This window comes from Manis javanica, chromosome 7, assembly GCF_040802235.1.
Source record: "Manis javanica isolate MJ-LG chromosome 7, MJ_LKY, whole genome shotgun sequence".
NCBI classification, from domain to species: Eukaryota; Metazoa; Chordata; class Mammalia; order Pholidota; family Manidae; genus Manis; species Manis javanica.
The window spans coordinates 47,602,535-47,617,100 of record NC_133162.1 but is presented as its reverse complement, the minus strand read 5'-3'; the positions used below and the strand labels follow the sequence as shown (position 1 = coordinate 47,617,100).

Below are 14,566 nucleotides of genomic sequence, written 5' to 3'. Positions count from 1 at the left end.
TAAATATATTAACAGAATAATCAAATTCTTTGCTGAATTCACATCCATAAAATGTGCCCAAGGAGAAATTTATACTGGCAGGAATAATGGCTAAAACAGTAACTGCTGTATGGAAAAACTGAATGTGGAATCAAAGTAGCTTATAACATTCACTATAGAAACACTTCATGAAAACTTACTGGTGTTGATATATTTCTGGTTAAAATGCCCTGATACATAAATACGGTCTCTAAAAAGCTTGCCCCCTCTGCTACAAATTGCTAAACTATTCTCAAGAAAGAGGTATCAGTTATAGTTCCTATAAACAGAGTGTACTTGAATACTTTCTCCTTGTCCTAGACAGGGAGGAAACAGATGTCTATATTTTTCATTTCAATTAGCTTTTATTTAGGAACACGTATTTCAGTCTGTGAAAGTATGTGACTGTGGTATAAAAACAGTATACAGAAGTGTCAAAATAAAACATAATATAATAAATGTGATACAGTCAATTATGACACTATCAGAAAACATCCATAAATTATACAAGCCTCTAATAATCCTGAAACACCTTCTTTTGAGGGAAAAAAATATGTTTCTTTAAATAGAATAGCATTTACAGAATACTACATTTTAGAAGAGTCCTGGTAATTTTTCTAAACTAAAAATTCTTGCTGGAATTTAAGACTCGAGGATAAGGGAAAAGCTGGTTATCATCCTTCATGTATCTTAAACTGTCAGTCATCATAGCACATATGTTAATTAGTTTAGATTCTATTACTTGAAAATTCCATCATAATACTTCATGTTCCATGTTTTCTTCAAATATGAATAGTTCATCTTTATTCCTTTAATCCTCAAGTTAGTCTTATTTACTACAATTACGCTTCAATATTCAGAAGAATAATTAACATTTAAAGCCTTTCAAAACCTATCAAAAAATCTGAGTCCTTCAAAAGAAACCAATGAGTATTTCATTAAAAATATTCTTCTAATTAAAATTACTCATTTACATTTAAATCACAGATTCAGAAAGTAAGCACAGAAGATAACTTTTCAGATCCTGCCTATTCATTCTCCAAGAAAACCGATATTCCAGTCGCAATGAGGAAAGGCACTGCACTAGGCGCTTTTACATGCTTATTCTCAGTTAATTCGACAAAGAACCCTTCAGGGATTTTGTAACTCTCCAGTTTACAAATAGTGAAAGGGGCTTAATTAAAATAAGTTAAATGACCCTCAGTCAACATAGTTGGTCAATGGTAAAGGCCTATTTACTCCTATGAGTGATATTAGTGAATGCTAATTTTAAATTTAGTCATGACTTGAAAACATAGATCTGAAATGGTAAGTTTAAAAACTATTCTTCCTGAAATAATAATTTTCCCTTTTAAGTCATTGAGTATGTTTCATAATACAATATTCTGTATTATTTCCCCTCATCCCCATCTTACATAACACTCAAATGATCTTTAGATAACCTAAAGCCATTGGGAGCCAACATTAAAAAGTATTGCTCCAAGTTTTTTCAAGAGATATCTTTTATTATCCTGTGTACTAGGGAGGGATTTTTTTTTTTACTTAATTTTGCTCTAATAACAATCATATGAGTAGGAGGACAAAGAGGAGGAGTCAAAGTGTTTCAGCAGCTGAACTGGTATGTCTGAGGAACTTGACAGGGGCCACTGGTCCTTTCTCTAGTCTTGATTAAATTATTATCACTGCAGATGAGAACTGGCATTGAGAAAGGATACAATATGTTCTGACTGAAAATTGGCCCTGACTGTATCTTGGGAACTATGGTCTGAGAAGCAGTAAAGGAAAACTAATAAATCTGCACCATAAAAATTCAAACATTAACAAGGAAAATTAAGGTAAAGACAAAACGACAAACTGGGAAAAAGAGATGGACACTGTGTACAATTAATTGACAAAAATCCCATAAGAAGATGAGCAATCCAATCAAAAGATGTACAAAGGGTATGATCAGGCAGTTTACAGAAAAACTACAAATACAAATGGAACACAAATTTATAGAAACTCAACCCTGCTCATGGTTAAAGAATACAAATCAAAACAGTAAGATTCTCAACTACCAGACTAGCAAAAACAGGTACTCTCTCCTACTACTGGAGGGGGGTCTAAATGGGAGGTGGAGGGTAATTTGGCACTATCAAAAAATTCTAAAGCACATTCTTTTCGTCCAGGAATCATCTTTAGGGATTTATTCTTGAGATACACTCAATAAAATGTGTCAGAGGCACTCAAGATGGCGGCGTGAGAGGGCAGTGGAAATCTCCTCCAAAAACCATATATATTTTTGAAAATACAGCAAACACAACTATTCCTAAAAGAGAGACCAGAAGATACAGTACAACAGCCAGGCTACATCTACATCTGTGAGAACTCAGCATCTCATGAAAAAGGTAAGATACAAAGCCATGACCTGGCAGGAACTGAGCACTCCTCCCACCCCAGCTCTCCAGTGGGAGGAAAGGACTCACAGTGGGGAGGAAGTGGAAGCACAGGACTGCTAAATAACCAGCCCTAGTGATCTGCACCAGGAGCACAGACACACATCACATGGTGTGCTGGATATCAGAGAAATGGAAAAGTAAAATCTGAGATGGAGATGGCAGGGGGATCCCCACAGCTGGCTCCCCCTGGGACAAAGGAAAAGCCAGTGCTTTCAAAGTCTTAAAGGGACAAAGGTTTAACAGGTGGACAAAATCATCCTGGCGCGCTCAGCCCAGCAGGTTGGGAATCTTGAGGAACTTCAGGTGCCCTAACCGCCTGGGTAGCAAAGCAGCTCCAAAGCCCCTTGTGATGATTCACTCCCCCCCAACAGCACTGCAAGCAAACAGGCTGACCTGCCACTGCTTTAGAACAGCCAGGGAGCAGCCCTGCCCACAGCAACCACACAGAGTCTTCTCCCAGTGCACAGCTAACCAGGACAGAACAGAGGCTGCTGCCAGCACACAGGCCCAGCACAGGCAGAGGAAGCCAGCGCAAGGTCCGGAAGGCATGAAGGGGCAGCGTTCTTGCAGGAGAACACACTTGGCATGCCCAAGACTTCCTACAGTGCCCTAGGCTATCCCGAGGGCTGCCCCACCCACGGCAGCTCAGGGGATTAACCCAGAGACTGCTCCCTGTGTGAGGGTAACCGGCACAGGCAGTGGAGAAGGGCAAGGTGACGAGCAAAGAAGGAAGGGACTTTGTTCTCCCAGCTGACACACACACCACCTGTTGGTGATCACTTCTATTGCCATGAAAAGGCAGAAGAATCTGGTCCAGTCAAATATTACTCAAACAACCCCAGACAGAGGGCCTGGTGAGATAGATATAACCAATCTTCCTGAAAAAGAATTCAAAATAAAAGTCATAACCATGCTGACGGACCTGCAGAGAAATATACAAGACCTAAGAGATGAAGTCTGGAGGGAGATAACAGAAATGAAACAATCAATAGAAGGACTTAAGAGCAGAATGGATGATGTGCAAGAGACCATTAATGGAATAGAAATCAGAGAACATGAATACAGAGAAGCTGAGGCAGAGAAAGATAAAAGGATCTCTAGGAATGAAAGAATATTAAGAGAAATGTGTGACCAACCCAAACAGAACAATATTCACATTATAGGGGTACCAGAAGAAGAAGAGAGAGAAAAAGGGATACAAAGTGTCTTTGAAGAAATACTTGCTGAAAACACCCTGAAGCTGGGGAAGGAAATAGTCTCTCAGACGAAGGAAATCCAGAGATCTCCCAACACAAGGGATCCAAGGAGGACAACACCAAGACATATAATAATTAAAATGGCAAAGATCAAAGACAAAAACAGGGTATTAAAGGAAGCCGGAGAAGAGGAAGACTTCTCAACAGAAACCTTACAGGCCAGAAGAGAATGGAAAGATTCTCTTCTCAATCTCCCCAAGAGAATGGCAGGGAGCAGCCATTCTAAAAATTCTTGCTGGAATTTAAGACTCAAGGACAAGGGAAAAGCTAGTTATCATCCTTCATGTATCTTAAACTGTCAGTCATTATAGCACATATGTTAATTAGTCTAGATTCTATTACTTGAAAATTCCATCATAATACTTCATGTTCCATGTAGTACAGTAATGTAATGAAACAGAAGGGCCTTGAACCAAAGATACTGTATCCAGCACGATTACATTTAAATATGATGGGGGGATTAAACAATTTCCAGACAAGCAAAAGATGAGGGAATTTGCCTCCCACAAACTACCTCTACAAGGTATTTTAAAGAGATTGCTCTAGATGGAAGCACTCCTAAGGCTAAACAGATGTCACCAGAGAAAATAAAATCACAGCAAAGAAAGCAGACCAACCAAATACTAACTAAAGGCAAAAAATAAAATCAACTATCCATAAAAGCAGTCAAAGGAAACAAAAAAGAGTACAGAATAAAACACCTAACATACAAAGAGTGGAGGAGGAGAAGAAGGGAGAGAAATAATCATCAGACTGTGTGTATAATAGTGAAATAAGTGAGTTAAAGTTAGATGGTTAGATAGTAAAGAAGATACCCTTGAACTTTTGGTAACCATGAATCCAAAGCCTGCAATGGCAATAAGTACATATCTATCGATAACTACCCTAAATGAAAATGGACTCAATGCACCAATCAAAAGACAGAGAGGAATAGAATGGATAAAAAAGCAAGACCCATCTACATGTTGCTTACGAGAGACTCACCTCAAACCCAAAGATGTACATAGAGTAAAATTGAAGGGATGGAAAAAGATATGTCATGCAAACAACAGGGAGAAAAAAGCAGGTGTTGCAGTACTTGTATCAGACAAAATAGACTTCAAAACAAAGAAATTAACAAGAGACAAAGAAGGACATTACATAATGATAAAGGGGTCAGTACAACAAGAGGATATAACCATTATAAATATCTAAATACCCAACACAGGAGCACTGACATATGTGAAACAAATACTAACAGAATTAAGGAGAAAATAGAATGCAATGCATTCATTTTAGGAGACTTCAACACACCACTCACTCCAAAGGACAGATCCACCAGACAGAAAATAAGTAAGGACACAGAGACACTGAACAACACACTAGAAAAGATGGACCTAACAGACATCTACAAAACTCTACACACAAAAGCAGCAGGACACACATTCTTCTCAAGTGCACATGAAACATTTTCCAGAATAGACCACATATTAGGCCACAAAAAAGAGCCTCAGAAAATTCAAAAACACTGAAATTCTACCAGTCAATTTCTCAGATCACAAAGATATAAAACTAGAAATAAATTGTACAAAGAAAACAAAAAGGTTCACAAACACATGGAAGCTTAACAACATGCTCCTAAATAATCAATGGATCAATGACCAAATTAAAACAGAGATCAAGCAATATATGGAGACAAATGACAACAACAGCACAACACCACAACTTCGGTCAGACACAGCAAAGACAGTTCTAAGAGGAAAGTATATATAGCAGTCCAGGCCTATTTAAAGAAGAAAGAACAATCCCAAATGAATAGTCTAAAGTCACAATTATTGAAACTGGAAAAAAGAAGAACAAATGAGGCCCAAAGTCAGCAGACAGAGGGACATAATAAAGATCAGAGAAGAAATAAATAAAATTGAGAAGAATAAAACAATAGAAAAAAAATCAATGAAACCAAGAGCTGGTTCTTTGAGAAAATAAACAAAATAGATAAACCCCTAGCCAGACTTGTTAGGAGAAAAAGCGAATCTACGCACATAAACAGAATCAGAAATGAGAAAGGAAAAATCATGATGGACACCACAGAAATACAAAGAATTATTAGAGAATACTATGAAAATCTATATGCTAACAAGCTGGATAATCTAGAAGAAATGGCAACTTCTAGAAAAATACAACCTTACAAGACTGACCCAGGAAGAAACAGAAAATCTAAACAGACCAATTACCAGCAATAAAATTGAATTGGTAATCAAAAAACTAGCCAAGAACAAAATCCCCGTGCCAGATGGATTCACCGCTGAATTTTTTCCGACATTTAGAGAAGACATAATACCTATTCTCCTTAAAGTTTTCCAAAAAATAGAAGTGGAGGGAATATTTCCAAACTCATTCTATGAAGCCAACATCACCCTAATACCAAAACCAGGCAAAGACCCATCAAAAAAGAAAATTACAAACCAATATCCCTGATGAACATAGATGCAAAAATACTCAACAAAATATTAGCAAAAAGAATTCAAAAATACATCAAGAGGATCATACACCATGATCAAGGGGGATTTATTCCAGGGATGCAAGGATGGTACAACATTTGAAAATCCATCAACATCATCCACCACATCAACAAAAAGGACAAAAACCATTTGATCATCTCCATAGATGCTGAAAAAGCATTCAACAAAATTCAACATCCATTCATGATAAAAACTCTCAACCAAATGAGTATAGAGAGCAAGTACCTCAACATAATAAAGGCAATATACGACAAACCCACAGCCAACATCATACTTAACAGCGAGAAGCTGAAAGCTTTTCACCTAAGATTGGGAACAAGACAGGGATGCCCACTCTCCCCACTTTTATTCAACATAGTACTGGAGGTCCTGGCCACAGCAATCAGACAAAACAAAGAAATAGAAGGCATCCAGAATGATAAAGAAGAAGTCAAACTGTCATTATTTGCAGATGACATGATATTATACATAAAAAATCCTAAAGTCTTCACCCCAAAACTACTAGAAATAATATCTGAATTCAGCAATGTTGCAGGATACAAAATTAATACACAGAAATCTGTGGCTTTCCTATACACTAATGATGAACTAATGGAAAGAGAAATCAGGAAAACAATTCCATTCACAATTGCATCAAAAAAGAATAAAATACCTAGGAATAAACCTAACCAAGGAAGTGAAAGACCTATACCCTGAAAACTACAAGCCACTCTTAAGAGAAATTAAAGAGGACACTAACAAATGGAAACTCATCCCATGCTCCTGGCTAGGAAGAATTAATATTGTCAAAATGGCCATCCTGCCTAAAGCAATCTACAGATTCTATGCAATGCCTATCAAATTACCAACAGCATTCTTCAACGAACTGGAACAAATAGTTCTAAAATTCATATGTAACCACAGAAGATCCCGAAGAGCCAAAGCAATCCTGAGAAGGAAGAGTAAAGCAGATGGGATCTCACTTCCCAATTTCAAGCTCTAGTACAAAGCCACAGTAATCAAGACAATTTGGTACTGGCACAAGAACAGACCCATAGACCAATGGAACAGAATAGAGAGTTCAGATGTTAACCCAAGCATATATGGTCAATTAATGTATGATAAAGGAGCTGTGGATATACAATAGGGAAATGACAGCCTCTTCAACAGTTGGTGTTGGCAAAACTGGACAGCTACATGCAAGAGAATAAAACTGGATAATTGTCTAACCCCATACACAAAAGTAAATTTGAAATGGATCAAAGACCTGAATGTAAGTCATGAAACCATAAAACTCTTAGGAAAAAACACAGGCAAAAATCTCTTGGACATAAACATGAGCAACTTCTTCATGAACATATCTCCCTGGGCAAGGGAAACAAAAGCAAAAATGAACAAGTGTAACTGTATCAAGCTGAAAAGCTTCTGTACCACAAAAGGACACCATCAAGCGAACAAAAAGGCATCCTACAGTATGGGAGAATATATTCATAAATGACAGATCTGATAAAGGGTTGACATCCAAACATGATAAGAGCTCTCACACCTCAACAAACAAAAAGCAATGATCCAATTAAAAAATAGGCAGAGGAGCTGAATAGACAGTTCTCCAAAGAAGAAATTCAGATGGCAAACAGGCACATGAAAAGATGCTCCACATCGTTAATCATCAGAGAAATGCAAATTAAAACCACAATGAGATACCACCTCACACCAGTTAGGATGGCCACCATCCAAAAGACAAACAACAACAAATGTTGGTGAGGTTGTGGAGAAAGGGGAGCCCTCCTACACTGCTGGTGAGAATGTAAATTGCTTCAACCATTGTGGAAAGCAATATGGAGGTTCCTCAAAAAGCTCAAAATAGAAATACCATTTGACTCAGGAATTCCACTCCTAGGAATTTACCCTAAGAATGCAGCAGCCCAGTTTGAAAAAGGCATATGCACCCCTATGTTTATCACAGCACTATTTACAATAGCCAAGAAATGGAAGCAACCTAAGTGTCCATCAGTAGATGAATGGATAAAGAAGATGTGGCACATATACACAATGGTATATTACTCAACCATAAGAAGAAAACAAATCCTACCATTTGCAACAACATAGATGGAGCTAGAGGGTATTATGTTCAGTGAAATAAGCCTGGCGGAAAAAGACAAGTATCAAATGATTTCACTCCTCTGTGAAGTATAAGAACAAAGCAAAAACTGAAGGAATAAAACAGCAGCAGACTCACAGAACCCAAGAATGGACTAACAGTTACCAACGGGAAAGAGACTGGGGAGGATGTGTGGGAAGGGAGTGATAAGGGGGAAAAAGGGACATTATGATTAGCATACATAATGTAGGGGCACGGGCACAGTGAAGTGTGTACAACACAGAGAAGACAAATAGTGATTCTACAGCATCTTACTACACTGATGGACAATGACTGTAATGGCGTATGTGGTGGAGACTTGATAATGGGGGGCATCTAGTAACCATAATGCTGCTTGTGTAATTGTGGATTAATGATATCAAAAGTATATATATATATGTCAAGATACATCAATATACACATACAGGGATGTTCGCAGCAGCACTGTTTATAAAAGAAAAAAATAGGAACAGCTTAAATTAATAGCACATCCATCCTATGGAATATCTATGTGCAATATGGAATAGCTTCCATGCATATTCTCAGGCAGAGACAAACAAAACTCACAAACTTCAGAGCAACATGCATACAGTGGAGTTACACAGAGATTAGGTATACAGTCAGTAGTATAATGGGAAAAACTTAGTAGTCAGAATAATCCTTGAGAATTCTTTAAATAGCCCATAAATTTCAGTATAGATTTTTGAGTAAATATTATGTTGAACAGTAATTTTCATACAAACTAAAATCTGAGGAACAATTGGACTAAAGGAAAAAGTTAAAAACAAAAGTGTGAATTCAGCTATCTGAACATTCAGATGGTCATGCCTTTAATGCAACTAAATAGTCTCTAGTATTTAGTGGGAGACAGGTGAAAAATAATACACATTCTTTTTTTCACTATTCTAATCTGTTTAAAGTTTATGATCTTAATAAATGTGAATATATTTTTTGTTGTGGGGATTGTACACTGTTGTATTCCTAGCATTTAGAATAGTCCCTGGCACATTGTAGGAGCTCAGTAAGTATTTGTCAAGTGAATAAATGGGAAATAAGTTAATAAGCACTTACCATAGGTCAAAGTACTCAATAAGTAGATGCCAGATTAGAATCAAAATCTTGCTGGTCAGAATCATAATGCATATTGTTCTTTGAATTTGTAGAAACAAAAACAGCTTTATCTTTTTAAGAGCGTAATTCCTTTTGTGGTATTATTGAACTCCTCTTTTCTATGCCCTTGGAAATGGTCAAGACTTCTTAATGGAGTCCCGCCTTTAGCAAGTAAGTCTCCATTTGTACGATATCTGTTGAGTTCAATTTTTACAGAATATATATATATATAACAAGATGATCACACACAGATTTATTCTGAGCTTACCTAACTTTAAGGATTGATACTTAGGAAGAGGGAGGCAACTGTTTATTTTATATCTTTTTGTGAAATTTGAATTTTCTAACCATGTAAGACATCGAGATTTATACAGATGATAGGATTATGGGTCATTTTAGCTTTTCTACTTTTACTTTTCTATATTTTAAAAAATGGCATGGTTTTTTTTTTATATGTGGCAGTGGTACATTCCGTACTAAATTAAACCTTCCAGAGCTTACCTCAGAAACACATCAAGCTGCTAATCCAAAACATGGACCAAACGGAACAAGAAGGAAAATGTGAGAAAAAGAAAACAACATTTCTCCTTCTTGTCTTTAAAGGAACACTTTAAAGTGACACTGCCCTACTACAGAACCAACCATGTAATTATACCCTAACTCCAATTGGAATAAAACACTGTTTCTCACAATGCTGGAGCCTTCTCACAACAGTCTGAAAAAGATCTCTCCAGATATTTTGAAAATTTGGTATCTCTTTTTCTGAGAAAAATATATTCTAAAATTCATATGGAACCACAAAAGTGAACTACTGAATTCTCTGATTTGAGGGAATTAAACCAGAGTCTTAGCTTTCATCTACTGGAAAATGTTTAGAGCTAAGATCTAATAAAATGAACATAACTTTTAACAAAATCCAATCACATCTTACTTTAAAGTTTTTGCTTAGTTTTGTTTTTCTTTAATAGTTCATTTTTTTCTCCTGTAGATTTAAACTTTTCTGCCAAATTGAAATGTTTGGCACACTCACACCTTTATAAAAGTCATTACTTAGATAAAGGAAAAAAGAGAAATTACTCGCTAAGTTTGTTGCCAAGTTCTTCAAGAGCTTGCTCCTGTTCATGATATATTTTTTTCAACTGCTGATTTTCATCCTGGATGTTAAGAAACTCCTTCAAAACAACAAGACAGAAAATGCAATTTGAGAAATAAGAAACTCCACATTGTGTACATTAATTAGGAATACATCCTTTGGCTTTTTTTTTTATAAAAAACAGAACTGTATGTCCAAAGCTCTTTCACAGCTGTTCTACCAACTATTTTCCATTCATTCAAACTCCTGTTTTTAAAGGTGACTAGTATATTTGGTTTCCTTAGTATAAATGTAAATTATATTTGATTCTCTTTTTAAATAACTTTCATCAAGATGTAATTTTTAAAGTTTACCACCATTTACTTTTTTAAGACTAATGATTTGTTGGGTCTCATTTCTAAGAAGAAATAAAGCATCTTTTTCCTTTTGAAGGTCTTCCTGCAGAGTCTGCCTCCATTCCTTCTCAATCTTCAAATCAGTTTCCAGCTGCACCCTTGAATGACAAATAATACACAGAAGCTCAGTGCTATTTCTCACATGACAGTTGTATGTATTCTTTAATAAGAGCATCTTTTTGGTTGATTACATTCACCTTTATAATGCATGTCTTAAGGCACTTTCATAAATATTTTTTGGTAAACAAGTTCAGCAAGACAGTGTTTTCTGATCCCAAAGTATCAGTTTACTTGCCAACCACAAAAACTCCTCACTAAACAACTATTTATATCATTTATTAAACCTGCAAACGTGAATGCTGTATAAGCACAGAAAACACCTGGAAGAGTATACCTATTGAAACTAGTTACATCTTGGGAGTAGAACCAAGGAAAAAAATGTGGGGTTTTAATTATTTATGTTTCTGTGCCTGTCAAAAATTTTACAACAAATTCATGAAAAGTATTGTTTTAACATAAGAATTACAGCAAACACTTAATCAATTTAACATCAGTAACAGGAAACTCAGCCCTGGCACAAAGTGCTACTTTGCAGATTACTTTGGAAGCTGACCAATTATGGGGCAGATCTAAGACCAAGAGATCATGGGAGGAAAATCCACACTGCCTGGAAATGCCAGTTCACATTTGAAATCACTATTTCATCATTCTAACAACAGATGCTAGCTAACAAAACAAAAGTAGTAATAGTCATATTTTAGGATAACCAAAAAAAAATCATTTTGATAATTATTCATAAGTAAGTATAATAATTGAGGCATTTATTAATAATGCTACAGTTTATAATACATTACATTTTATTTTCAATGTTATATCATAATACTGAGAAAACAGTATTACATTATTTTAATATTTTGATTATTTTCATTGTTTCCTCATAAAGTTAGCATTTCTATCCACAGTCACATTATTTTTCAGTGAAGTAAATTTTAGATTTTATAAGTCAGATTGAAAAGGTACCTCAAAATGGAATTTATAGCTCAATATTGTGGATAGTTTAACTACAAACTTATAAGGAATACAGAGAGACAGGGTATGTTACTAACACTGAAGTAACCAAAGTACACAGTGCCTTGTTGAATGGCCTCATTGTCTAGAATCAGAAAAGTCTGAGTGAAAAAAGCAAAGGAGTTTTTAAGTTATCATAAACAAATATATTGTGAAAATACATGTTGACCACTAAAGGAAGAAACCATAAAGAAAAAAAGGGAAAAATATAACCATATAAAAATTTAAATGTCTAAATGAAAAAAAAAAACACTTTTAACAAGTTTTAAAAATAAACAAGTTATAAAATATTTTCACTCTATGTGAAAGATCCAGAGTAAATACATAAAGAGCTCTTACAAATAAATATTAAAAAGCTGAACACCCCAGAGGAAACAAAATGACACAAACTGGCAATTCACAAAATAAAGAAATGCAAAAGTCTATCACAGTAATCAAAGATACACAAACTCAAACAATACAGCACAGTTTTTTCATGATAAAGGATTCCTTTAGATTAACTGTGATGTGATGGTGTAGACCTATATTAATTGATATGATACAATGTCTATAATGTAAATACAATAAACAAGATAAAGAACATGTAGCCTGATCCTCTTCCTAAAAAACATAAAAATATCTATGCACAAATATAACAATGAAGATTCACCAAAATGTTTTTTAAAAGGGTTATCTCTAATTTTATTTACAAATTTAATTTTTTATTTTTATTTTCTTCACATTTTTCCACATTTTCGTATTTGACCAAAATCATGTGATATTTTCCTAATCAGAAATCAGTTATTTCCATTTAAGGGGAAAAAATGAAAACTGTTTTTCTTGGATAAAGTCTCAACTGCCCATTTCTACAGAAACAGTTCCAACGCTTCTGCATCATCAGAGAGCCCCTGATCTCGAAATTGTTAACATGTTCATGGTCTACCAAAATGATATCAACTAAGACACAACTAAGAAACCAAAATTTCATGGTTTCAGCAAAAACAAGCATCTCTCTGCATGTGTACCCAAATATTACTGAGTAGGTTAGCCCTATAGGGAAGGGTCAGGTTCCTATACCATTATTTGGGTTTTCCTTTGGGCAGGGATCAAATAGGTGCATCAATGATGAATATCAGATTTCTCTTACTGACTCTTCTGAGAGTTTCAAGATTGTATTCTAGAGACTGGCAAAGTGTCCCAGTCTTGCTTTTCATGTTTTTCACTTGGTAAGGCACAGGGACTTCAACAACAAAACCCTTGGCACGATTAATAAACATGATAACTTTAGTGTTCTTTGTGATTTTTGTTGCCAAGAGAGCCCTGAAAGTGCTGGCTTTCCTTTTATGAAAGTCTTAAAATTAAAAGAACATTGTTGTTTGTTGAGTAGTTTTGTTTTTGGGGGCAGGTTTTAGCTTCACAATGTACAAAGACCTAAGTTTTCAACCAAGGTAATATTCCCTGACCTAAAGTCTTATTCTACAGACCAACTTCTCAAAATGTTACTTACTTAATGCTACACTTAAAAGGAACTTAGAATTCTGATTCTGGGCAACATGAAGTAAACACATTTTTACCTATCTCTCCAAATAAGTACGGTTTTCCAAATAAGTACCGTTAAAAACCCTGAACATTATAGGTAAATAAACATAAGATTCTGAAAGGGGAAGAAAAGAAGGCAGACTGACTAGGAACCCCAGGACTCAAGAAGTGACATGGTGATGAGGTCCCTGGGGCTCCTTTTTGCCTCCTATTGGCTCAGACTGGGTGTTGAAGAAGCCCACAAAACAACAATGGGCAGAGAGAAAAAAGCCCCAAGAAAAGTCTGCTCTCTCTTGCCAAAGAGCTGTGAAGAGGCAGCCTAACATAATACAAACCTTTTTGACAATAAATGCTCTATTCCAGCAAAATACCAGAGGAAAAAAACATACCTCCCCACCCCCACACTGTGAGCAAAGGACAAGTGGGGAGCCTAGATTTCTACCCTCACCTGGCAATAATAAGGTATCTCTCCCCAGACCCAATCCCTACTGTGGTGGTATCAGAGAAGGCTAAGTAGGGAGCCTAGACTTTCACCACCACCAGGCAGTATGAGGTGTCTCTCCCCAGCTACCTGTATGGTATTTACTGGAGGCCAGATGGAGAACCTGGCCCCATACATCACTAAGGAGGCATATCTCACTCTCCCCTTCACTTAGATGAAGGCCAAGAGAGGAGCCCAGATTGCCACACTTGCCCCTGTAATGAGGCACCTCTCCTTATCTTCTCCAGGATGGTGTCTGCAGGGACCAAGGGCGAAGCCTGGACTTCCACTCCCACTTGCTGGTAAAAAGACATCACTCCCCCTCTTCACAGTATCAGTAGAGACTGAATAGAAAGCATAGATTTCAATCCCTGCCCAGTTGTTACGAACCCTTCTCCATCCCATCCAGGATTGTCCTGGGGTTCTACCCAACTTGGATACACAAAAGTGCAGATTATGACATCTAATATATAAAGTATGGAGGAGAAAGAAGAAGAAGAAAGTACTTTTAGATTATGTATAAAATAGGGCAATCATCAACTTAATATAGACTCTACACACAAGGTACC

At 36.2% G+C, this 14,566-nt stretch overlaps 1 protein-coding gene across 8 annotated transcripts in view; it reads right to left on the bottom strand.

Annotated features, from left to right (window-relative positions):
- The window catches only part of RUFY2 (RUN and FYVE domain containing 2), a 62,500-nt gene that overhangs the window by 6,821 nt on the left and 41,113 nt on the right, over positions 1-14,566 (bottom strand). For 6 of the 8 annotated variants that reach the window (XM_073240950.1, XM_073240948.1, XM_073240949.1 and 3 more), the window contains 2 exons: positions 10,899-11,028; positions 10,520-10,614 (listed from right to left, as the gene is read on the bottom strand). In XM_073240950.1, the coding sequence (XP_073097051.1) occupies positions 10,520-10,614; positions 10,899-11,028 (225 nt within the window). Of the gene's footprint in view, positions 1-9,403; positions 9,637-10,519; positions 10,615-10,898; positions 11,029-14,566 lie in introns of those variants that run through there. The other 2 variants (XR_012133202.1, XR_012133203.1) reach the window with 2 other exon arrangements.